Source organism: Sceloporus occidentalis, unplaced genomic scaffold (genome assembly GCF_023333645.1).
Source record: "Sceloporus occidentalis isolate IW3139 unplaced genomic scaffold, rSceOcc1.0.p SCAF_8, whole genome shotgun sequence".
Classification (NCBI taxonomy): Eukaryota; Metazoa; Chordata; class Lepidosauria; order Squamata; family Phrynosomatidae; genus Sceloporus; species Sceloporus occidentalis.
Genome location: NW_028316988.1, coordinates 27417680 through 27439800, shown reverse-complemented (window position 1 = coordinate 27439800; position 22121 = coordinate 27417680). Strand labels below are relative to the sequence as shown.

At 44.9% G+C, this 22121-nt stretch overlaps 2 protein-coding genes across 8 annotated transcripts in view; one reads left to right on the top strand and one right to left on the bottom strand.

The window, feature by feature from the left end:
* STK11 (serine/threonine kinase 11) overlaps positions 1-14246 on the top strand; it is a 65845-nt gene extending 51599 nt beyond the window's left edge. The window contains exons 9-10 of one of the 3 annotated variants that reach the window (XM_089535751.1): positions 9819-10055; positions 13306-14246. In XM_089535751.1, coding sequence (XP_089391877.1) covers positions 9819-10030 — 212 coding nt within the window. In that variant the 3' untranslated portion in view covers positions 10031-10055; positions 13306-14246. Of the gene's footprint in view, positions 1-24; positions 1210-9818; positions 10056-13305 lie in introns of those variants that run through there. The other 2 variants (XM_089535754.1, XM_089535753.1) reach the window with 2 other exon arrangements.
* Positions 14247-16407: 2161 nt separating this feature from the next.
* CBARP (CACN subunit beta associated regulatory protein) overlaps positions 16408-22121 on the bottom strand; it is a 23940-nt gene continuing 18226 nt past the window's right edge. For all 5 annotated transcript variants that reach the window (XM_089535746.1, XM_089535747.1, XM_089535749.1 and 2 more), the window contains 2 exons: positions 21676-21859; positions 16408-19464 (listed from right to left, as the gene is read on the bottom strand). In XM_089535746.1, the coding sequence (XP_089391872.1) occupies positions 18357-19464; positions 21676-21859 (1292 nt within the window). In that variant the 3' untranslated portion in view covers positions 16408-18356. The remainder of the gene's footprint in view (positions 19465-21675; positions 21860-22121) is intronic.

The window sequence follows — 22121 nt, the reverse complement described above, 5'->3', positions numbered from 1 at the left end:
ATATAAACCTGGCTCTCGTTTCAGAGGCTTTGCTGTTCAGCTTATTGTAGGCCACTTATCTGTGGAAGTGCATGCAGAGATAGCAGGCTGTGGAATTCAGTATTAAATTATAATGGCTCTTCTTCCCCAGACGTTTGGATCAGGTAACAAAAAGCTTATAGCCCTCTTTGGACAACCAGCTTGGGAAAGGTTAGAAAACAATCCTACCAGTCTGAAAAAAGTTTTGTTTAGTGGTTAAAAGCATATCTCTCAGTAGGGCATGAAGGGGATGGAAGCAGCAAGATAGGCACAGGATCTGACTCACTCCAGGACTAGTGGTAGCTCAGTAGCACAGTACTGCATCAATTTTGGGCACCAGACATAAAATGAAGGCTGTTGACCAGAAACAGGGAATTCCAGACCCCTGGAGCTGAATGTGGCCCTCCTAGAGTTACAGTCTATCTCTCTGGAGGTTCCTAAGGTGGCCATACCCTCTCCCTGAGTTCACTTTTTGTATGGGGACAATCTCCTTCTTCCGTTCCAAAAGTTAAAAATATAATTAAAGTCATGATAGAATGAAAATCAGTTAAAAGTATAACCAGTAAAAAAGAATGATAAATATAAAGAACACAGCACATGAAAAGCCCTTTTCCCATGAGCAGTCAGCTCTCAAAGGCCTGCCGAAAAAGATCTCCACCTGTCTATGAAAGGATAGCAGGGAAGGCATCAGTTTAACCTCTATAGCAGTGTTTCCTCAAACTTTGGTTCTCCAGGTGTTTTGGACTTCAACTCCCAGAAGCCGTAGCCTGTTTTGCCAACAATCAGGAAGTTTGGGAGCTGAAAAAACATCTGGAGGACCAAAGTTTGGGAACTACAGCTCTATAGAAAGGGAGTTTGGGAGCAGCCACCAAGAAAGCCCTAGCTTGTGTGTCCCCCCACCAGATGTACCTGTGAAGGTGGTGGGCTTCCCCAGAATATCTTAAAACATAAGCAGCCTTATACAGGGAAATACGGGCCTTCAGAAAACTTTTAAGCTAAAACATGCTGCCATTTTTGATCTAGTCCACCCATGAAACTCTCTGAAACTGAATCTAGCCTTCAGACTAAAAGAGATCCCCCCCCCCCCCCAGGTCCTTGCTAGAAATAACATGGAAGAGGTTGCAAGGAAGGCAGGTAAGATGACGGTGTAAAGCAAAAAAAGTCCTATGAGAAGGGTAGGCAACTTAACTAAGAAGTATAAGGTTGAGGCAAATTCAGGTGCTGCTACTTCATCCTAGCCTAGACCTATTGGGTGTGAAACTTGAGCAGCAAGAAAGCTGCCCAAGAGTTGTTTGAACCATAAAGATGGAAGAGACAGGAAAAAAGAAAGAGCAGCTGAGCTTTCGAGGTCAAAGTTATTGTTGAAAGAATGACATTTGAACGAGCTGCTTCTTCCTAGACTTATTGGATTGGTTTTTTATTTATTCTGTTATGCTGACAGTGGGCTATACAGTCCTTTTACTCCACTGTGTGGCTCCTGAAGTCTCTCCATCAGCCAAGGCCCCCTAACCTCCCATATTTGGGAAGGAGAAATTAGTGTGATTTTTTTTACAGTTTCAAACCATGCACAAGCCCCCCAAATGTGTGAAAATACCCCACAAACACCCCAGAATCCTATTGTCCCCCAAATGCCTTTTCCCCATGCAATCGTTCTCAAAATGGTGACAGGAAGTGATCCAACGTTACTTCCTTTTGCGCAAGAATGCAACCTGATGGGAAATTAACCCTGCCTCCCATGCCCATCCCAAATGTGGAGCATTTATGATTACTCCATAGCTGGAAAAGACAAAACCCTTCTTTCTCCCATAGGCTGATCCTTTAAAAAGCAAAGGGGGAGGAGGAGGGAAGAGGAAAAACAAAACAAAAAAACCAAGGTGCAAGTGTTCAGTGTTTCAGAGTTTTTCAGCCTGATAGAATGGCTCTGGGTGAAATTTTGAGAGAGGCTAAGTCTCATGGAGATGGCTTCTCAGAAAACTGATTGTGGCCCTTATTTGCCTTCCCTCCTTTTACAAATCATGGGGCAACGACTGCTGGAGTAACACAATATGAAGTATCTGTGAGTGCCAACCAGTTAATGCATTTTCCTTACTGCTCAGCTAAGCATCCATTAGAGCAGGGCTACTCAAAGGTGATGGTCCCTGGACCTGCGATTGACCATTGATCCCTGGTGCATTTCCAGGAAAGAAAGAAACATCAGTAGCCAGTGAGTACAAATACCTTGCCAATCCCTGTCGCACTGAAAAATATCAATTGCCCATCACCCACATCAGATAGGCTTGAGAAGCACTGCATTAGGGAGAGGGACCCTGGTTTACTAGTAAACCACCTGCTTTATGAGCAGAAGGCATCAAACAGTCACCATAAGGCATCTTTCCATCTTTGACCTCTGTTGCCGTGTACCATAGAATAATAGTCTGGGAGGATCTTGTATAAGATGTACAAGTCATGTTTCGTGACTAAATACGCAACTCAAAAACAGTGTTGGGGTTACAGAGGTCTCTTCTGTCCCTCTAGCCTTTTGGTGGTCACACTAGTAATTCCAGAAAAACTACAGGGGTTGGCTACCATTTCTGAAAATTGGGCTGGATTTCATCAATGCCTTTCCTCGATGTAGTTGAAAGAGGGCTACAAAAATTACATTGAGATGCCAACTTGGTAGAATCAGATTGCATTACACTTGGCCCTCCACATGTGCGGCTTTGACTTTTGCAGATTTGATTATTTGCGGTTTTGATTAATATATTCTCTCTAGGAATCTCTAGGTCCTCCAGGGCAACGTTGACCACAGAGTTGTGCTGGGGAACCTAGAGAAAACACTTCTTTAGACATTCGTAGGTCCTCCAGCATGATTCTACGATCAACTTATGGCAGATATTGACCATAGAGTTGCACTGGAGGAATAGTGTTTTGGGTTTTTTAAATTTCCAGTTTTTCCACATTCAAGGGGGTCCTTCACCCCTAACCCCAGTGAATGTGGAAGGACTACTGTATTTTTATTGAGAGCAGTATTGAAGGGCTTTGCTTTTTCCCTCTTTTCCTGTTGGGATTGACACAAGGTGCCCTCAGTGTTCCTGAGATCTAGAAACTTGGTTGCCTTTGTTTTCAAACAGAGGCCCAGAATCTCTGGCTGCAAAGCCAGACAGTGGGATGGCTTTGTAGAATTTGGAAAGAGATTCTTTCTCCTTTGCAGGGGTTTCTTTGGGCCATGCAGGTGGGTGGATGGATGGATGAGGGAGGGAGGGAAGGAGCTGGAGGAGAGCTCTCTCTGTCTTTTCAAACTCGGTTCAGCACAGAGAGTTCCAAAAGAGTTTGAGGATCCCATGGGGGCAGGGTGGTGGTAGAACCAGTGAACCTTGAGTGATCAATTCCACTGCAGTGTGTGTATGCAGCAGGCACCCGCTGAGAGGGAGAAGAATGGAGGCAGAGGGAGAGAAAAACCGGTGAGTCACTTGCGGGGGCGTAAGCCGGGTTGTAGTTGGGGGAGAGAACTCATTACAGCTTCCATTGATCAGAGGAAGAAGAGACTTGAAGGAGATGGTTGCTTTCTCTCTTTTTTCTCCCCCATTTCCCTTCCTTTCCCCCTGAAACAGTTACTTAAAAATTTATGTAGCTTGGATGAACGTTAAAAACACTTTGCTCCCCCCTCCTGCTTTGAAGAGGCATTAAAAGCTTTGCTGAAAATAGAGATTGGAAGCACTAAAATCTGTCAAGGATGCTATTCTTTTGCTCTCCACCTCCTGCTTTCCTCCACTGTTGACTTAGGGGAGGAGAATGGGTGGGCTCTTTTTGTGGGCCCCCAGCTCTCCACCTGTCTAGTCCTTCTGTGAGCCCATAGGTAAGAAACTCATAAATCTTAGCAACAGTGACTCTCTTGTGCACAGTTTCAAAATGTCTAACAGCCCTTTACATGTACATTTATATACAGAGAGATAAAATTGTTCACTCAACATGTCAGAAATGATAGCTCTGCTAACTGGGGAAGATGTGGTTTTTTAGATTTCATGAGATTCCTCTACCAGGCTAAAGATTTTATTCAGCCCTTGGATCATTCAAGGTTAAATCACAGAATCATAAAGTTGGAAGAGACCTCCAAGGGTCATCCAGTCCAACCGCATTCTGCCATGCAGGAAGACAGTCAAAGCACTCCCAACAGATGGCCATCCAGCCTCTGTTTAAAAAGTGGAAACAGACATAAATTTATGGTAGGTAGGTGTTTTTCTTTTTAAAAAATTACATTTCAGAACTCTTTCATCTGTTACATTCTGCCTTCCCTCAGTGTAATACATGTGTTTTTCTCCCCTCCAATTCCATTTTTGATGTTTCAACACCGCAGCAAGGTAAGATAGGAGGATAGAGAAAGTCACTGTGAGCTACACTTGAATGGAGTTTTTAATCCAGGTAATTTTAGACTGACGTTCTGTCTTGAATCACTTTTCTGATTTTTTTTTTCTGATTAAAATGGCAGAGGTAATTATATTCCTCCCCAGGATGGGGTCCTCCAGATATTGTTGGACATCAACCCCCAGGCAGCATTGCTCCAGGTTAAGGGAAATGGGAGTTGCAGGTAACAACATCTGGAGGGCCGCAAATGACCTACTATCAACCTTTGTCAGACCTGCTTGCATGCCCTATGACCAAGATGCCTGGTGCTAGACTCAAGGCATTTTAAAAGAAAGTGTTTTGTGTGTCTGCTCTCCCATTCAGAAGTTTAATGAGAAGCTTTTCTGCTACATACCTAAATTTCAGATTGTGTTGAAAGTGATACTTTAAAAAAGGAAAGAGGGAGCCATACACATCAATATCTTAGCAATTTTTATTATCTTCTTGTTGTGTGTCTTCAAGTCATTTCTGAACTTACCATAGGGTTTTCTTGGCAGATTTCTTCAGAGTTGCCATCCTCTGAAGCTGAGAAAGTGTGACTTGCCCAAGGTCAGTCACTGGGTTTTGTGGCTCAGTGGAAATTCAACCCTGGTCTCCAGAGTCATAGTCCAACACTCAAACCACTCTTGCCCATCAGAAAATACCAAATTAAAGACAAACTCCCTAAAAACTCTAATCAGAACTTATAAAAATTGCTTTAAAAACACAACTGGTCTGGGATTGTACAAGCTATAGAGGTGAAGGCTATTTTATTGTTTGGTTTGCAATAACTCGAAGAAAACATTCAAATGGGGCTTGGGAATCTAGCAGTCCATTGGGTTTGTTGTATGTGGTCATTTGATCCCACCAGGTGACCAAAAGCCAAGTTTCAATGTCCATTTGGATATACAACTATCATTTTAAAAATGCCTTGGCTAGATTTGGTTAAATGTTGCTGGGAAAAGGGGGAATAATTCAGAATCCAAATTGGGATGGGGATAGTTGGGTTGAAATCACAGCTCTGAGAACGAACCATACCTTATGACTCTGTAATGAAAAAATAATGTGTCTTATAAAGGCCTGCAAAAAAGCATTGTGGTTTTATCAGCACAGGGTGAAGAACATCCCATTCCCTGCATCTCAAGTAAAAGAACCAATTATTTTAGGTCACGTATAATATGCAGAAGCCCTTTGGTATGGTGGTTGTTGTGTGCCTTCAAGTCATTTCTGATTCATGCTGAATCTATCGTGGGGTTTTCTTGGCAAGATTGGTTCAGAGGTGGTTTGCCATTGCCTTCTGAGGCTGAGAGAATGTGACTTGTCTAAGGTCACCCAGCGGGTTTCACTGAATCTGCAAATTGTACAAGAAGGAACCTTTAGCCCTCTAGAGTGAGAACAGGCAAAATGCCAACAGTGGGATACATATGGCCCCTGGGCTATTTTTGTGATTCCCAGGGTTAAAGATGCTCGCAATTGCCATCAAATTCCCTCTTTAGAGAATGGGGGCATTTTTACACATTTTTGCCCCTTCCTGAGCAATTTGAGTCCTAGGGGAAGCCTTCTTTTTAAAACAAACACCAGGAAGTCACTTTCCAATGTCATTTTGCAACTAAGAGGACCAGAACCTTGGAGGGAGCTTGTTTTATTTTGTTTTTTGTTTCTGTTTGCATTCAGTATCAAGCTATTTGGTGCTGTTTATTGATTGGTTTGTTTGTTGTGGTTGCTGTTCACCTTGAAGTCATTTCCGACCTAATGCAAACTTGTCGTGGTTTTTCTTGGCAAGATTCATTCAAAGGAGGTGTACCATTGCCCTTCTCTGAGGCTGCGAGTGTGACCTGCCCACCGTCTCCCAGTAGGTTACGTGGCTGAGCTGGGATTTGAACCCTGGAGTCGTAGTCCAACATTCAAGCTATTGCACCCTTTTGGTTCTCCCTTATTTATTGCACTTCAGTAGAATTGCTTTGGTGGGATTTAGAAGGTAAAGAAGAGTCTGGTGGGATGGTGAAAGGGCCTGCAAGGGAATACAGCACTCCTGAATATTGCCATTCCAATCTCTGTTTAAAGACCTTCAAAGAATGAGAGTTTACCATCCTCCAAGGCAGTCTATTCCACTCTCAAACAGCTGTTACAGTTAAGAAGTTGTTCCTGATATTTAGGTACAATCTTTTCTTGTAATCTGGTCCATGTTCTAGTCTCTGGAACAGCAGAAAACAAGCTTGCTCCATCTTCTACTTGACATCCCTTCATATGATCACTGTCATGTCACCTCATCTTCTCCAAGCTAAACATTCCCAACTCCTTAGACCATTCCTCATATAGCTTAGTTTCCAGACCTGATCATCTTGATTGCCCATTTTTGGATATTCCTTGTCATTGTTCCCAAACTGTGGTGCCCAGAATTGGGCACAATATTCCAGATGAGGTCTCTGACCAAAGCAGAATAGAGTGGAACTAGTAATTCGCTCCATCTTGACCCTGTACTCCTTTTCAAGCAGCCCAGAATTGCATTGGCTTTTTTGACTGCCGCATCACACTCTTGGCTCATGTTTAGCTTGAGGTCTACTATGACCCCAAGCTCCTTTTCGCATGTACTACTTTCAAGCCAATCCTATAATCGTGGAAGTGAGGCTTTACAGGCTAAGGACTATCAGCTTGAGGTTTTAATTCAGAGCATGGTTGCATCTCAAAAGCTCTCTTCCTTCCTCTTTTCCAATCCTCCTCATACCCACATCCCTCCTTCTCTCATCAGTGACGCAAGCAATTTGCAGCTGAAGGCTATTGTACGGAAACCCAACAAGGCTGTGCATGGCTGGGATGTTTTTTGGAAATGGCAGGAACCTGAGATTTTCCCCATGCCTTGACATTCTGGACACGTGCCCTGATCCTCTGCATGTGCTTAATAAATCCATTTGCAAACCCATTGAGTGACTGCAGGTCTTTCCGTTCTTTAACCACCACCACCCGCCCTGCAGAGAAAGAAAAACACAATTGCTGTGTCATGTTTCTAATTCCAGATCATTCTCTCATAGATATAGATCTATATAAAAGAGATTGCTTTTGGTCACTGTGTGTAATGCATGCATCTGTCCCTCCCCTGTGCGCCTCTGATGGGTGGTGATGACGCCGGACCCTGAACTGGGAATTGCCATGACGTTCAGCTTTGGCATATGCGAAAGAGGCAGGAGGCATCCTCCAGCAAAAATTAGACATAATCACCTCGCGGCTCTTCCTCTTTTTCTGCCGGCTCTGACTCATCTGGCTTGAAAGGGCCCGGCAGCGTGTGTCGTGTGTTCTGCTCTGCATGAAAATTGATTTGGCAGAATCCACTGGAGTTCGGGTGGAAGTGGTGGGGAGGGGAAATGGCTGTGACTCTGCCTGGAGAGGTTGTCGCCAGCCGAGCATAGTTTTGAGCATAGATTTTGGTGTGCATGTGCATATTTCCACCCCTCGCCCGTCCTTGCTGAGCTAAGCAAGTGCTGCTTAGCCTTTATGAGGAACGCTTATTTTTTTTCATTTTTTTAATGGAAATACTTTTACAGCTAGCCAAAGGCAAACTTCTTTTAAAATAGACACATGGGAGGGGAAAGGAAAGCCTTTACCTTTTAATTTATACATTATTCAGTAGTGATAGAATCTTACGAGTTGCAAGGAGTTACCAGGGTCATCTAATCTAACCCCAACATGCAGGAAGACAAAATGGAAACACACCTGAGAAGTCCCCATCCCCTCGTTGTGTACCTTCAAGTCTTTTTGAGCTTATGGCAACCCTAATGTGAACCCAGAGCCAGCAGTGTATGGTGGTTTGAGCATTGGACTATGACTCTGGAGACCAAGGTTCAAATGCTCACTCAACCATGGAACCTAAGGGCTTTTCCTGGCAAGATTGGTTCAGAGGGGGTTTACCTTAGCCTTCCTCTGAGGTTGAGAGGGTATGACTTGCCCAAGGTTACCCAGGGAAATTCCATGGTCAAGCAGGGATTTGAACCTTGGTCTCCTAGAGTCTTAGTCCACTCAAACCATTATACGTACCATGCTAAATCTCAACAGCAGTCTTGTAAAGATTGTAAAGTAGATGTTATGGCAACTCTCTCCTAGGGTTTACTTGGCAGTTATGCCACTCTAAGGTGACCCTATCATGGGGTTTTCTTGGCAGGATTTCTTCAGAGGAAGTTTGCTATTGCCTTTCTCTGAGATTGAGAGAGTGTGACTTGCTTATGGTCTCCCAGTGGGTTTCCATGGCTGAGCAGGGCCCAAATTCCTAATCCAACATTCAAACCACTACTGTACATTGACTATCAACCCCTATTTAAAGAGCTCCAAAGATGGAGGGTCCACCAGCTGAGTAAATCCATTCCATTATGAAACAGCTCTTACCTTGAAGAAGTTTTTCCTACTGTTTAATCAGAATTTCTTTTCTTTGTCATCCGACTCCATTGGTTCTCATTCTAGTCTCTGGAGCAGCAGAAAATAAGCTTATTCCATCTTATATATGAGATCCCTTCAGATATTGAAAGATGGCTCTCATGATCTTAACAGGAATGGGAAAAATAAAATAAAAATTCTGGTGATGAGTGAAGTCCAGTAGCAGAGACGAACATTTCTCAGAATGAACAAGAAAAATCTCATCCTTGGAAAATTTGGGGGAGAATGCATGCTGGGCATAGCAGATCCTGTCTCATCAGGAAAGCTAAGCTGGTTAGAACTCGGACGGCAGACTGCCAACTATTACCATGTGGTGTAGGCTGTGTTTCAAAGGAAGGAACTGGCAAAACCATCTTTGAGTGTCCCTAGAAAACTTTATAAAAGCATCTTGACAGGGAGTGTGGTATAAACACTGGACCAGGACTTGGAAGATCCAGGTCCTAGTGATCACTGAGCCATGAAATTTGCAAAGCTAAACTTGGGCCAAGTCACATTATTTCTTTTACACACTTGGCCTACCTCACAAGGTTGTTGTGAGGATGAAGTAGGGAGGGTCATGGAAGCCACCTTGAACTCAAAGGGAGAAAGGCATACTATAAATGTAATGTATAAATATCGGGAAGGCAAGCCGGGGGGTGGGCTCTTGGAAATCCACAAAATAGCTGCCAAATTGGGGTTGGGGTGAATGGAACAGTAAATCCAGTTTGGGGTTTAGTCTATCAATCCAGTTTGGAATTTTACTACGTTAAAAGAGCAATCACAAGCTGCTGAAGCACATCCTCGAAGTAGCTCACTCCTTTACAGTTTGGACTAGAACCCAGAGCAGATTCACCATCCCACTGGAATAGAAGCTATCACTGAAAGAGGTGGTTCTTATGTTTCAACTTTGTCAGGGATACGTGTGAATTAGCAGAGCAGTGTTGTGGGCGAAAGAGCTTTTAAACAAATGATCAGAGGCATGAATTCTTTTTTCTTACCCTAGTTTTGTTTTCTGGTGTCCCCACCCCACCCCTTTCCAGGGCAGGTGCCTGACCAGGAGACCAGGCAGAACGGGCAGAGTCGCAGCAGAGGGCTGCCCAAACCTATCTGCATGAATGGGACAGAGCCAGGGCAGCTGAGCACGAAGACCAGGACTGAGCGGCGGGCAAGCGCCTCTTCCAACCCTTCTTCCCGCAAGGCCTCCTCTGCTGGCAGCAAGATCCGCAAACTCTCCACCTGCAAGCAGCAGTGACACCCAAAGCCTGATCACCCTCCTCGTGAGTAGCCCACCCATGGGTGCTTTCTTTTCAAACAGCAGTGTTCTTTCCCAGAACTAAATGTAGTTCCGTGCCTCCCCAATAATTATTTCAGAGCTGAATACTGATGCATCTTACTGCTATATAGTAAGCTTTTTTGATGGTAAATGGTGCTGCAGATGGTCTACAACAAAGAGGGCAAAATCCCACGTGTCGTATTTAGCCCCCGGGGCAATTTCTGTGGTCCCTAGGGGTCAAATTTTGGTTTTGCCCCAGAATGACTTCAATGCCCAAAAGCCTTAGCCAGTTTGGGCAACAACTGAGGGATTCTGGGAGCTAAAACATCCGGAGGGCCATCTTCAGAGTGTGAGGAGCTTTTTTGCACGCTACAACTGTTTTAATTGAACTGGGTGGCAATGTATAGTTTTATCTCACTTGCCTAAAGGAGGCCTTTGTTGAAAAAACCATCCCTGAATCCCTTTATAATGGATAATTATCAACCAGTGTTTAATGTACCATTCTTGAGCAAGGTATTGGAGCATGTCATGGCCTCCTAGCTCCAGGAGTTCCAAGATTTAACCAATTGCTAGATCCATTTCAAACTGGTTTCTGGCCTGATCAGACAGAGACAGCTTTGGTTACCTTGTTGGATGACCTACGCAGGAAACTGGACAGGGAGTGTATGGCCCTGTTGGTTCTGCTTGCCATGGCTGTTTAGGACAGACAGAAGGGGGGAGCCCTTCTTCATATGACGTGAAAAAGGATGAAAACGGCCTCCCTCTAAGATATCCCCAGCGTCTGAATCCATTCCCCCCCCCCCCCCAATAAATCTCCGAAAAAAGAGATTTTCCAAACACACATTTATCTATGAGCCCAGATGTTTGGGATACAAGGCCAGGACAGGGTTTTAGGGTGAAGGCTGGAGGAGCAGCTTTGCATCTAAACTTAAATTTGGAATTTTCTTATTTCATATTTTTGCAAGGGTTGGGATATCAGGTGATTCCTTCACATTGGATCTATAGGAAATGGGGGGGGGGGCTGCTGTGCACCTCAGCTAGAGTTGTTCCTCTGCATTTACAGATTCCTTCTCCTTGTCATTCTCTCTCCCCGCCCCCAGTTGAAACTCCTACAAGCCTCTCCCTGGCTGCTTTCTCTCCTGATTCATAAGCTCATCCCCAAACATTATTCATCTGCTCTTGCCATCTCCTCGCCCCCGCTCTGCCTCGTCTCCAGCCTCGTCACACTGCCGCACTTAGCTCCCCCCTCATTTTCCTCACCCTTCATGAAATACTTGGCTTGAAAACCAAGGTCTGTCATCTGCATCCCTTTCCTCCTCTGTTCTTTTGTCCCTCCAGTTTGGTGATCAGGATCACCAGAAAGCTTTGTCAAGCCCTCGACAGGCATCCCCTTTCCATGTGGCTTTAGCCAGTCAGTGGGTGACCAAGCTAGGAACCAAACCTGGCTGCCTAAGAGCATAAATGGGGGACCATGTTGGTTATCTAGTCAACTTCCTCTACTACTTCTTTGCTGAAGGATGGGAATCTAAAGTTAGAGTATCCTTGGCAAAGAAGCATTTAGCCTCTCTGCTTTAAACATTTTAAATGGTTTTATGAGAGCCAGTGTGTGGTAGTGGTCTGAGTGTTGGACTGTGACTCTGGAGACCAAGGATTGATTCCTAGTTTGGCCATCGAAACCCACTGGAGGGCCCTGGGCAGGTCACACTCTCTCAGCCTCAGGATGGCAGTGACAAACACCCTCTGAAGAAATGACAGCTCCCAGAATGCTGGGATTTGTAAACCAAATATCAGTTGCACCTGAGCTCTTGTTTTGAACCTTTTTAGTTTGTTGACATCATACAGCCAGGCACAGTCATCAAGATGACATTTGAGATGTGGGGTGAAACTGTTACTTTTCATGACTCAGGATCAGTGCTCCTGTTGTTGCAGCCAGAGGTGGTTTTCACCTCTTTTTGCAGCTGTGTCACACTGCTGGCTTGTGATCGCTAAATGATGCAGGAGAGTTCTCCTTCTGTTTCTCATGTCCAGAAGAACTTATTGGGGATGAACGTCATCTTTCTCCCATCATCTCTTCCGACATCAGTTGTTCGTAGAATCCTAGAGTTGGAAGGGGCCTCTTGGTCCATTGAGTCCAACCTTCTGCCATGCAAGAATATACAGTAAAGCACTTCCAAGAGATCAAAGTTAAAAGGGCCTCATGGGATGTCAGATCCAGCCCTCCTGCTCAGTGCAGGATCTCTAGCTAAAGCATTCCAAGTAGATAGTTGTCCAACCTCTTTTTGAAGACATCCAGAGAAGGAGACCTCACCATCTCTCCAGGCAATTAAGGTTCCATTACTGAACCACTCCTACTGTCAAGTAATTCCGTCTGATTTTCAGTCACACTCCTGTAACTTAAAACTATTAGACCTTCTGGGACAGCAGAGAACAAACCTGTCCCTTCCTCTCTGGGGTAGCCCTTGAAATATTTAAAGACAGCCTTCATACTACTCAGGATACAAAAGATCATTTAACCTCCAAAGATTCAGAATGATGGGAGGTGCGGTCCAACAGCATCTAGAAGGCCACACATTTCCCCCTCTGCTGATGTTGGCCCTTCTCTTGGTCTCACCACTCTTGAAGGCACGCTTGATGAGAAGATAGGAAACAGCCTGCTCAGGGGCTGCTCCCACACCATGGCATTTCCTCTCATCGCAAATGCGCTTGGCCCCCTCTCTGTTCTCTTTCTGTTAGCAGGCAAAGACCTTTTTAATTTAGGTAGGCATTTGGCTGTTAACTTGTATGGTGTTACCTGTGTGTGTGTGTGTGTGCCTTGAAGTAGACCCTATCATGGGATATTCTTGGCAATATTTGTTCAGAGGACTGCCATTGCTTTCACCTGAGGCTGAGAGTGTGTGACTTGGCCAAGGTTGCCCATTGGGTGTTCATGGGCAAGCTGGGAATGGAAACCTGGTCTCCAGAGTGGTAGTCCAATGGTGTGACCACTGTGCCACACTGTAATCTGGCCGTAGCCAGAATGTCTTGTCTTTATTATGTTTTTAATTGTTTTTAAGTGAGTATTTTTAATCAGATTGCTTATTTTTCTTTCTTTCTTTCTTTCTTTTTAAAAAAACCCATATGTATGACAAATTGTTTTAGTTGTCTTTTGCTTTAACCTATTCTGTAAGCTGTCTTGGGTCCTGTCTTGGCAGAGAGGTGGAATATAAATTACCTCAATATATAAAGTAGATAAATATTTTTTTAATTGTCCACAGCTGGAGTCCGAAGTTGCCTGACGCTCTGGGTGACCACAACCATCATCCTCGTCTCTGTCTCTCCTGCCCCTTCTCTTCCCGTAGCAAATGTTCCATAGAACACGCTTGCAATCAAAAAGACGGAAGAAAAAGACTTTGCAAAGTGACAGACCCAATAAGAGGGAGGACATCGCACGGACACCCTCCCCAGTGTCCGTTCCTTTATGCCGCTTTCAACAAGTCCTCCTGTGGACTGAACTAGAGTTTTTGGCGGTCCTTTCTTGGACAATCCCATGCTTTTGCCAGCCACTACCAGGACTCTGTGGGTTGTCGTGGGAAAAGGCATTCCCTGTTGGGTAGTGGAGTGAGATTTAGGGGGCTGAGATGTGGGAGAATGAGTTTCTTTTCATGGAAGTCTCTCTCCCGTGCCTTCCTGGGTGTGTTAGAATTTTTTGCAAGCCATCAACACGCACTTTATGTAGTAGACTACTGTTATATAATATATATATATATATATGTGTGTGTGTATATATATATTATATTATATTATATATTTTTCTCTTTTTCTTGGGCCCCAACTTCCTCCCTCCCCTCCTTTTTTTCATTTTCCTTTATATTTGCAGTATCTCTCTATACCTTACACATTGTGATGTATTTGAAATTTATAAAAAGACTAGAGCCAGGGGTGAATGGGGAGGGATGGAAGGCCTTTGGAATTGAGAATTGGGGATTTAAAGGAGCCAGGGGTGGGGAAGATCAAACTGGTTTTAAACAGAAAGAAAACCACCACCATGAATTGATTAAAATTAAAGGAAATGAAAAACCATAAATAAAATTGAAAAAAAAAGTCTGCATGCTGTTTATAAAAGGGCTGGAGCAAAGGGAAATGAGTGATTTTTTTTTCTTTTCCTTTCCTTTCTTCATCTTTTTTTTTAAAAAAGAAAATAAAGTTAATATGGAGAGATGGGGTTTGGAGCCTGTTTGTGGAACTCGTACACAAATACCATTTGCCAAAGTGAGCTTCCTTTCCTTGGGTTGCTTGAACACGGGCCAGTTTAAACATCTGGTTTTTCTCTGCATGGCCAGCCCAACCATTAGGCATTGAGGTGGTTGCCTTGGGCGGCAGGTTCTGGGAGGCAGCAACCAAGTGAAGGCTCATCTGTCCTGTCCTACAGGTACACAGGCTGAGATTCTGCATTGATGAAATGGAGTGTATTTTTTAAACTCATGGCATGATGGAGAAGTTTCATGACACCACCGTGTTAGAGAATAGCAGGCCTTATACAATGCAGTGCTCACTGCCCATTGATGCATGATGGCACCATGTGGATCACCTCACTTCCACAACCTTGAGCTGAATGCTGAGGCTTCACACAGGGAAGAATGCTCTGGTTTGTGTAGCATGTTGGTGCCATCTTGTCTTGTACCAGGTGGAAAAATATCTGGGGTGTATCTTGTTCTGCTCCTAGGGCAGAAGCACATAGCGGGTTATTTTAAACTCTTGTGGGTATCCTTGCCAAGCTGTTTTCTCCTGTTTTGGAGTATAACTCCCATCAGCTGAGCTTCAGTGGCCAGAGATGATGGATGTTATCATCCTAAATGTTAGCTTGGCCAGGATATGGAAGGTTAGCATAAATTAAACCTGTGTAACAGTGTGTACAGGAAATTGCCTACTTCCACCTAGAGCGCTAGCTGGGGTGATGGGAGTTACAGTCTCCACCTGTATCGGGCAGGAGGGTAGAGGCAGGTAGAAGCTACCATAGGGATTCATAAGAAGCGTGTTTGTTTGGAGTGCATAATAAATTTATAGAATATATGGCCTAAAGTGGTATTGAACTCTCTGTATTGTGAGGAGACCCATAGAATGTCCCCAATTTTTTATATAGTGCTTTGCACCTACATGAAAAGACAGTAAGGCAGGCTAGTCTTAAATTAGGGCTGCATCAGATATTCAAAACTAGATGTTGATGTGTGTAAGGGGTGGGGGAGAAGGGCTGAAGTATCTCCCCACCCCACCCCCATGCCAGTTAGACAGAATTTAAGGATGCATCTATTGCTATGGTCTCAGCCAGTCAGCAAACACATAATGTTCACCGTGATGATAGGTCAAGCAGCTGAGCAAGTTTGACTGAACAATCTCACAAAACCAGGACAGAATGAGAGCCACTGGCCTGCCCTCACATTGAATGTTTCTCAACCTGAATTGCCAAAGGTGAGTGTTACTCCATTGATAAAAGCAGCAATCTCCAGCTACATTCTAGCAATGTTCCACCCTCCCCACCCTACCACTGTGTTGTGTTGAATATGGCTGCCTCATTGATGTGGACTCATTTCTTTCCACAGCAGCAGAAGTAGGTTGCTGTGCCAACCCCAATAGAGACCTGGCGTCATGTTTGTTTGCTAGGACTGTGAACCTTAGGCCTGTGGAAGGCCACTTATGGCCCACCAAGGCTTCCCATCTGGCCCTGTTGCATATCTCAGGTGCTCACACCCAGTCCCCCATTGTACCATCTTTGGAGCTCTCACAACTTTTTAATATCCGTTTCCTTACCATTTTCCAGGGCTGAAATGTCTCTCCTAAAGCTTAGTTGCTGGCAGCGTGTACAGAAAAAAAGCAACCAAAAGGATGAGAGGACTTGCAATCCAAGCCTTATGAGGAGCAACTTAGGGAACTAGGTATGTTTTGCTTCAAGAAGGGAAGGGATGTCATGTAGAAGTTGAAGCAAGTTTCTTTACTGCTACTCCGAAAACTAGAATGAGAATCTGTTTAAAGTATGACACAAAGAGTGCATCTAAATATTAGGAAGAGTTTTACTGTACAGTCGCCCCTCTTTCATGGAGGATCTGTTCCGGACCACCTTGCGAAAACTGAGTTTTGCCTATATTCAAGCCTCATTGGCTTGAATATAGGTGCTGCGGGAGCTGCGCCCATTCATTCTCCCTCCCTTTGGCCCTCGCGCACAAGTGAGGGACATAGTTTTTGCAAAACCGCAAGAACTGAGGACTGTACACACATAGATCACACAGGCTCTATATACTTCTGAGCCTACGCCACCACCCAATTCCCACCTCACCCCCATTTGCCTGTATCATGAAAAAAAAAGCCACACACTTATTGTTGGCACATAGTTTTTAATAAAGTTATTTTTTCCCCAAAAAGATTTGTAGGGTTGGTTTTGGTCAGTGGCCAACGTACAGCCATGACAGGCTTTACTCTTCCCCAGCTGAGGCCTTGCTTTAACAAAAAGGGGGTGTTAGGAGAGGGACACAACAGAATAGCACGAGAAATGAGAACAGATATCTATGCCAAAATTTCTGTCGTCCTTTTGCTGTAGATTTAAATTTTTGGAACGTTATTTCTTGTGCTCTCCACCCCTTCAACACTTGAAGGACAGCTCTAGATATTTATCACCCCACAAAACCTCAGGTGGACTCACACCCTAATATATACCCTTCATAAAAACCCCAACTGAATGCATTCTGCATTTGCATGCAAATATTTCAAGCATAAAACAACAAGAGTATGCAACCAAAGGTGTTGGCACATTCGCAGCTGTTTCCACCCCGTGCTCCAGGGATGGATGGCTACCTCTGGCTCCACACGTCTATTCATGACCCACAAACAGCCCTGCCTTCAGCCCAATTAAATTAAAACAATAACATAAAATAGCCCCACCACCAAGCTCAGCTTTCAAAGGTGCAACAGAATACATTGCTTTCTGTTTTTTTAAAAAAGAAACACAAATAAATATTTTAAAAATACATTAAAATCACGCACCTGCCTTGCTTGTATTGAGAGGGAGGCATCGCCGAATAAGGAAAGACATGCATTTGGAGTTGAACGGTCCACTTTCACTGTTTTGATCAGCTTGCCTTTCCCCGAATAAGAAACCCTTACACTCTCCTTTCTCATGCATAAAGAGCTAACTGGACAAACTGCCCTTTTACAACCCATATGAACTAGAAACTTGACCTCATGAGAACCAGAAACTTGAGATGTTGAGCAGATTTGTCCCGTCTCCTCTTCTCACCCGTAATGCATATCCCTACCTGTAGGCCAGGTCTCCCATCAGCAAACGGTTCAGAGCTGAACTACCGAACCTGAAATTAGGGGAATGTAGAAAGAAACGGGGACACAGCCATTGAGATTGGACTGAGTCTTAAAGGGACAGGAGGAAAGGGAGATGAAAGATGGAGCATCCTGTTTCAAGCATCATCTATCCAATAAAGAAACCAACCAAAGCAGATACAGTAACCCATGGTCAGTTGAAACAGAGGCATGAAACCCTCTGATGAGGCATGGGGTTTTGTGGTGGTCTTTTGTCCCATCTGGAAGGCAAGGTACCACTGCCTCCCGCCACGAGGACACTTGAGAACAGATAGTGAGCAGGGAGGAGGAAAGGTCATGGTTATTGCTTGTAAAAACCAGAGAGAGAGCGAGAGAGTGCACAAAGATGAAGGAGTCGTTAATATTTGCTACAACCAGCTCTTTAAACGTCATGAGGTAAAACGTCAGGCCTCAGTGAGATTTTGGGCGCTCATCCTTTCAGAAGAAAGTTCCTTCCAAAAACTGCCAGCTATCTGACTGTGCAAGATATGTGCCTGCGTTGCTTTGGCAAGCTTGCTTCGGCAGGTGTATGGGCAGGCAGGGGGAGAGAAGCCCTGACTTGGTTCAGGACCTCCCTCCCCTTGGGTGCTGAAACGGTGCTCCTTCCCCTCCTTCAGCCTGTACAGGTGGAAGGTAAGCCCTGAGGTGCACCGGAGGAGTCCAGGGGGACGTGGCCTAGTGAGGGCTTCCCTTCATCCTTGCTGGACTCCCATCATCTGGCTCTCCACAGGGAAGGACCTTCTGACCTGGACCCTGTATGGTGGAGATTGCTTCCGGGTAGGATATGGCTACCTAGGGCCTTCCACTTGGCACCTGTTTGAGAGCACCACTTAGGTTCCTCCAAGAGAGCCCAGAGCACCCTCGGAGCACCTGAGGTTCCCCGGTTGGCTGACAAGTCCCATTGAGACCCACCAGCACGTGGGAGAGAGACAGGGAGATGGATTGAACAGGTTCCCTGCGCCCACTACTCTGGACTGTGGTCAGGGGAAGCATCTGCCACTGCTACCATCACCCGCTCTGGACTCTCTCTCGGTTTTTTCAAGTGCATGTAGAACCTTTCCTCCAGCCCTCCCGTGATCTTGTCCATCAGTTCAGTGCCAAGGTCGCCAAGACGTGGGCATTGGCCATCCTCGAGGCATTCATCGCTATAAGGGTCGGGCACCACTTTGGCTTCCTCTGGCGGTTCCTCCTCAATAACCTGGATTTTGTCCCCACTTTCTGTTGCTGGTAGCGTGACCTCCTCATCCCCGGCACTAACAATCCGAGGCAGGGTGCTGTGATAGCGGCCTTCCAGAGGGTAGTTGACACTGTCACCCCGCCTCAAGGGGGTCCGGTGCCTCTCAAGTGCTGGGGGATAGCGGACTCCAGGGTCACTGTACTGTTTTGTTCGCTGCCACTGCTTTCGCAGGTGTGTCCGGGACCGGTGCTTGGCTCGCAGGGGAGACTCATCAAACTGAGGATCGTGACGGACAAAGGCGTTGAAGAGGGCATCTGTCTTTTCATCGATGCTATAGTCCCGGCGGGGCAGCGTCTCCCGGGTAGGGAAGAGCTGCCCATAGGGGGCCCAAACCAGTGGACTGTGAGGAGGCAACCCACCCACCGCACCACCTTCCTCCTCTTCCTCCTCTGGCTCTTTCCCTTCAAAGCTCTCAAAGATGGTAGCCTTGCGTCCTGCGCTGGTGAAGCAAAACCGTTTCTCCGATGCCGTCTGGTCCTCACCCACACGCCCGCTAGGAGCCTCAATGGAGGCATAGCCACTATCCATCTGCAACAGCTTGCGGGTGCCGGATTCCGATTCAATGCTGTCCTGTTTGGGTTTCCCCCACGGTTTGTCTTCTCCACCTTCAACTTCATCCGCCAGGGAAGAAGGGAAGCTGGGAAGTCCGCCGCTGGAAGAGAGGCTGTCCCCGCCATCGCTGCGGACAGACTCCCGGTCATTACCTTGATCCGCTGAGGCATACATCTCAAGTGAGGCCCGTAAGCTCCAAATGTCATGATAAAGGGGGGTGGGTGGCTGTTCCAAAGCGGGGGGCTCAGCTGGGGGAGAGGGGGTCGTCTCGGGAGGCTCTACCCTGTAGCCCGAGAAAAAAGAGACACAGGTACAGTTTACCGTTAAAGCTAAACATGTTTCGTTCTTGGTCTTTTTTGTTTATCGGTATGCAGAGTTAGAAGACAAATGAAGGCCCAATGAATACAAGCCCTCCTTATTAAAAACAGACTCGTGAGGAACAACTGGGAGAGTTGAGCATGTTTCTTAGAGAAAATGGAGAGGTGACATGACAGCCACCTTTAAATCTCTGAAGGGATCTCATGGAGAAGATGGAGCAAGCTTGTTTTCTGCTGCTCCAGAGACTAAGATACGAGCCAATAGATTCAAATGACAAGAAAACATTAGGAAGAACCTTTTTTTTTACTATAAGAGCAATTTGATAGTCAAATACGGACTGCCTGGTAGGATCGTGGACTCTGCTTTGGAGGTCTTTAAACCATTGTTTCCCGGGGGTGTTGCATGGTAGGAGGTTGGAGTAATGACCCTTGCAAGGATGAGCAACTGTGGAAAACTAGGGGACTTGGATTAGCTCTCCAGAGACCTTGCAATGCTGCACCCCCTGCAAAATAAATCTTTTTTTTTTACTCCAAATGCCTTGTAGGGGGCTGGAGGGGCATTCTTGCTGTGTTTTAGGGCTCCCTTAGCCTTTAAGATTAGAAGATGTCTTTTTTAACAACAGGAAATGAGTGGAAGTCATTTAACATTCACAAAAAAGCCCCTCTAGGCTTAAAGTGGCCAGGAAGGCAAACATGTTGTAAAAATGTCCCTGGCAAAAGTTGAACCATGCTTTGCCCACCCTAATTTACATCCATGAAGACTAGAAACTTGATCATTGGGGTATGGTCATAGCTCATTGATAAAACACCTGCTTTGTAAGGTTCTGTCTTTCAATTCCAGGAAGTTTACTGTAAATATGCAACCATTAGATAGCTTCACCTTTATAGGATTCACTCTTCCCATATATACATATACCAAATAAATGAAGGGGTGGGATGACAGTACATTTTCAATTTCTGGTTATACTGGGACATTTTTTTCTGAATGTCTTTTTCCAGAACCCAACTCTCAAAATGCCAGGAGGAACCTAGCCGAATTAAGATCAGGCTGGACTACCCCATGCTCAGGACAGATCAGATTACCAGATTGAGCCTCTACTAGTTGTGTAATCGATTTATAACGTTACTTTTCCAGAAGTAATTAGTTACAAGCACTACCTGCAAAGTTACCTTTTCAAGTTAATTCATTACTAACAATGCAAGACACATAATTCAGACAATGCGTAAGACTTAACAGCATCCCTTACTAGTCCCTAGCTCTCCTTAAAGTTCCAATAAAAGTAACTAGCTACCATTGCAGTTAACATTTCTAATTATTTAAAACTAACTAAAATAGCTACAGTTCAATTACTTAAAAATAAGAAGGCTACAAGCCACTGGTTGGTCTGAAGTACAAATAAAACCTTACTCTTCACAATAACTATTAAAAAAAACACAAGAAAAACCACTGCAAATAATAATAATAATGTGAATTTCAATTTCTCGCTACTACAATAATAACGTAACTTAGTTATTGCTCACCCAGAACCATTATTTACAAGTAGAGGTTGAATCTCTCTTACCCAAAATGCTTAGGACCAGAACTGTTCTGGGTCTTGGAATATTTACATATACATAATGAGATTATTTTGGAGATGGGAGCCAAGTCTAAACATGAAATTCATTTATGTTTCATACACACTTTATACAAATAACCTGATGGTAAATTTATACATAATATTTTTAATAATACTGTGCATGAAACAAAGTTTGTGTACATTGAACCACCAGAAAGCAAAGGTGTCCCTATCCTAGCCACTCTCATGTGGACCATTTTGGATTTTGGAATATTTAGGATTTCAGAATTCCAGATAAGGGAGACTCATCCTGGAGCTTATTCTTTATAAGTGGTTACTATCAAGCTTTGGGACACTTAGAGATCTATTCCTGTATTTGCTCAGTTTTTTTAACTCCAGGTCCCATCATCCTTCACGGACAACCATGCTGGCTGGGGCTGGTTGGAACTAGAGTCCAAGTTGACTGCAGCACGGAAAGCAATGCAAAGTGCAACCACTGATCCCAAGAGGTCTCAGGGGGAGGGTTGAGGTTGCTTGGGGAGTGAGAGAGAAAGCAGGAAAATACTCTGTGCCTGCGCATGTTCTACCGTCCCTTGTTCCCACTTATCTACAGAAAAATACCTGCCGAGAGATAATGTGGGGCTGGCAGGAGCTGGGAGGAGAGGTCCTGCTGTGGGACGAAACACCACGTCGCCTGTCCGGGCAATGTACTGGATGATGTCTGTCTGGTGCGCATCCCGATCTTCTTGGTCCATGCTCTCGCTGGCGGCCCTCTGCCGTTGGAACTGGTGCCGTTTTGGTGACCCTGAACATCAAGGGGGAAAGAGTCAAGTTCGGGAAGGCTGGAGCTATCAACTACACTTGGAAAGATGTGTGGAAGTGGACAAACCTTCAACTAGCTTCAGAAACACCCCTTTTGTGCACTACAACTCCCAGAATCCCCCTACAAGATTCTAAATTGACAAAAAGGGAATTCCCCCCAGCTTTGATCTTCAAGTCCACAGCAAAATATGAATTGCAGGCCCAAAGCTGCTGGTGTCAGAGGAAAATGTATTCCACACAAATGG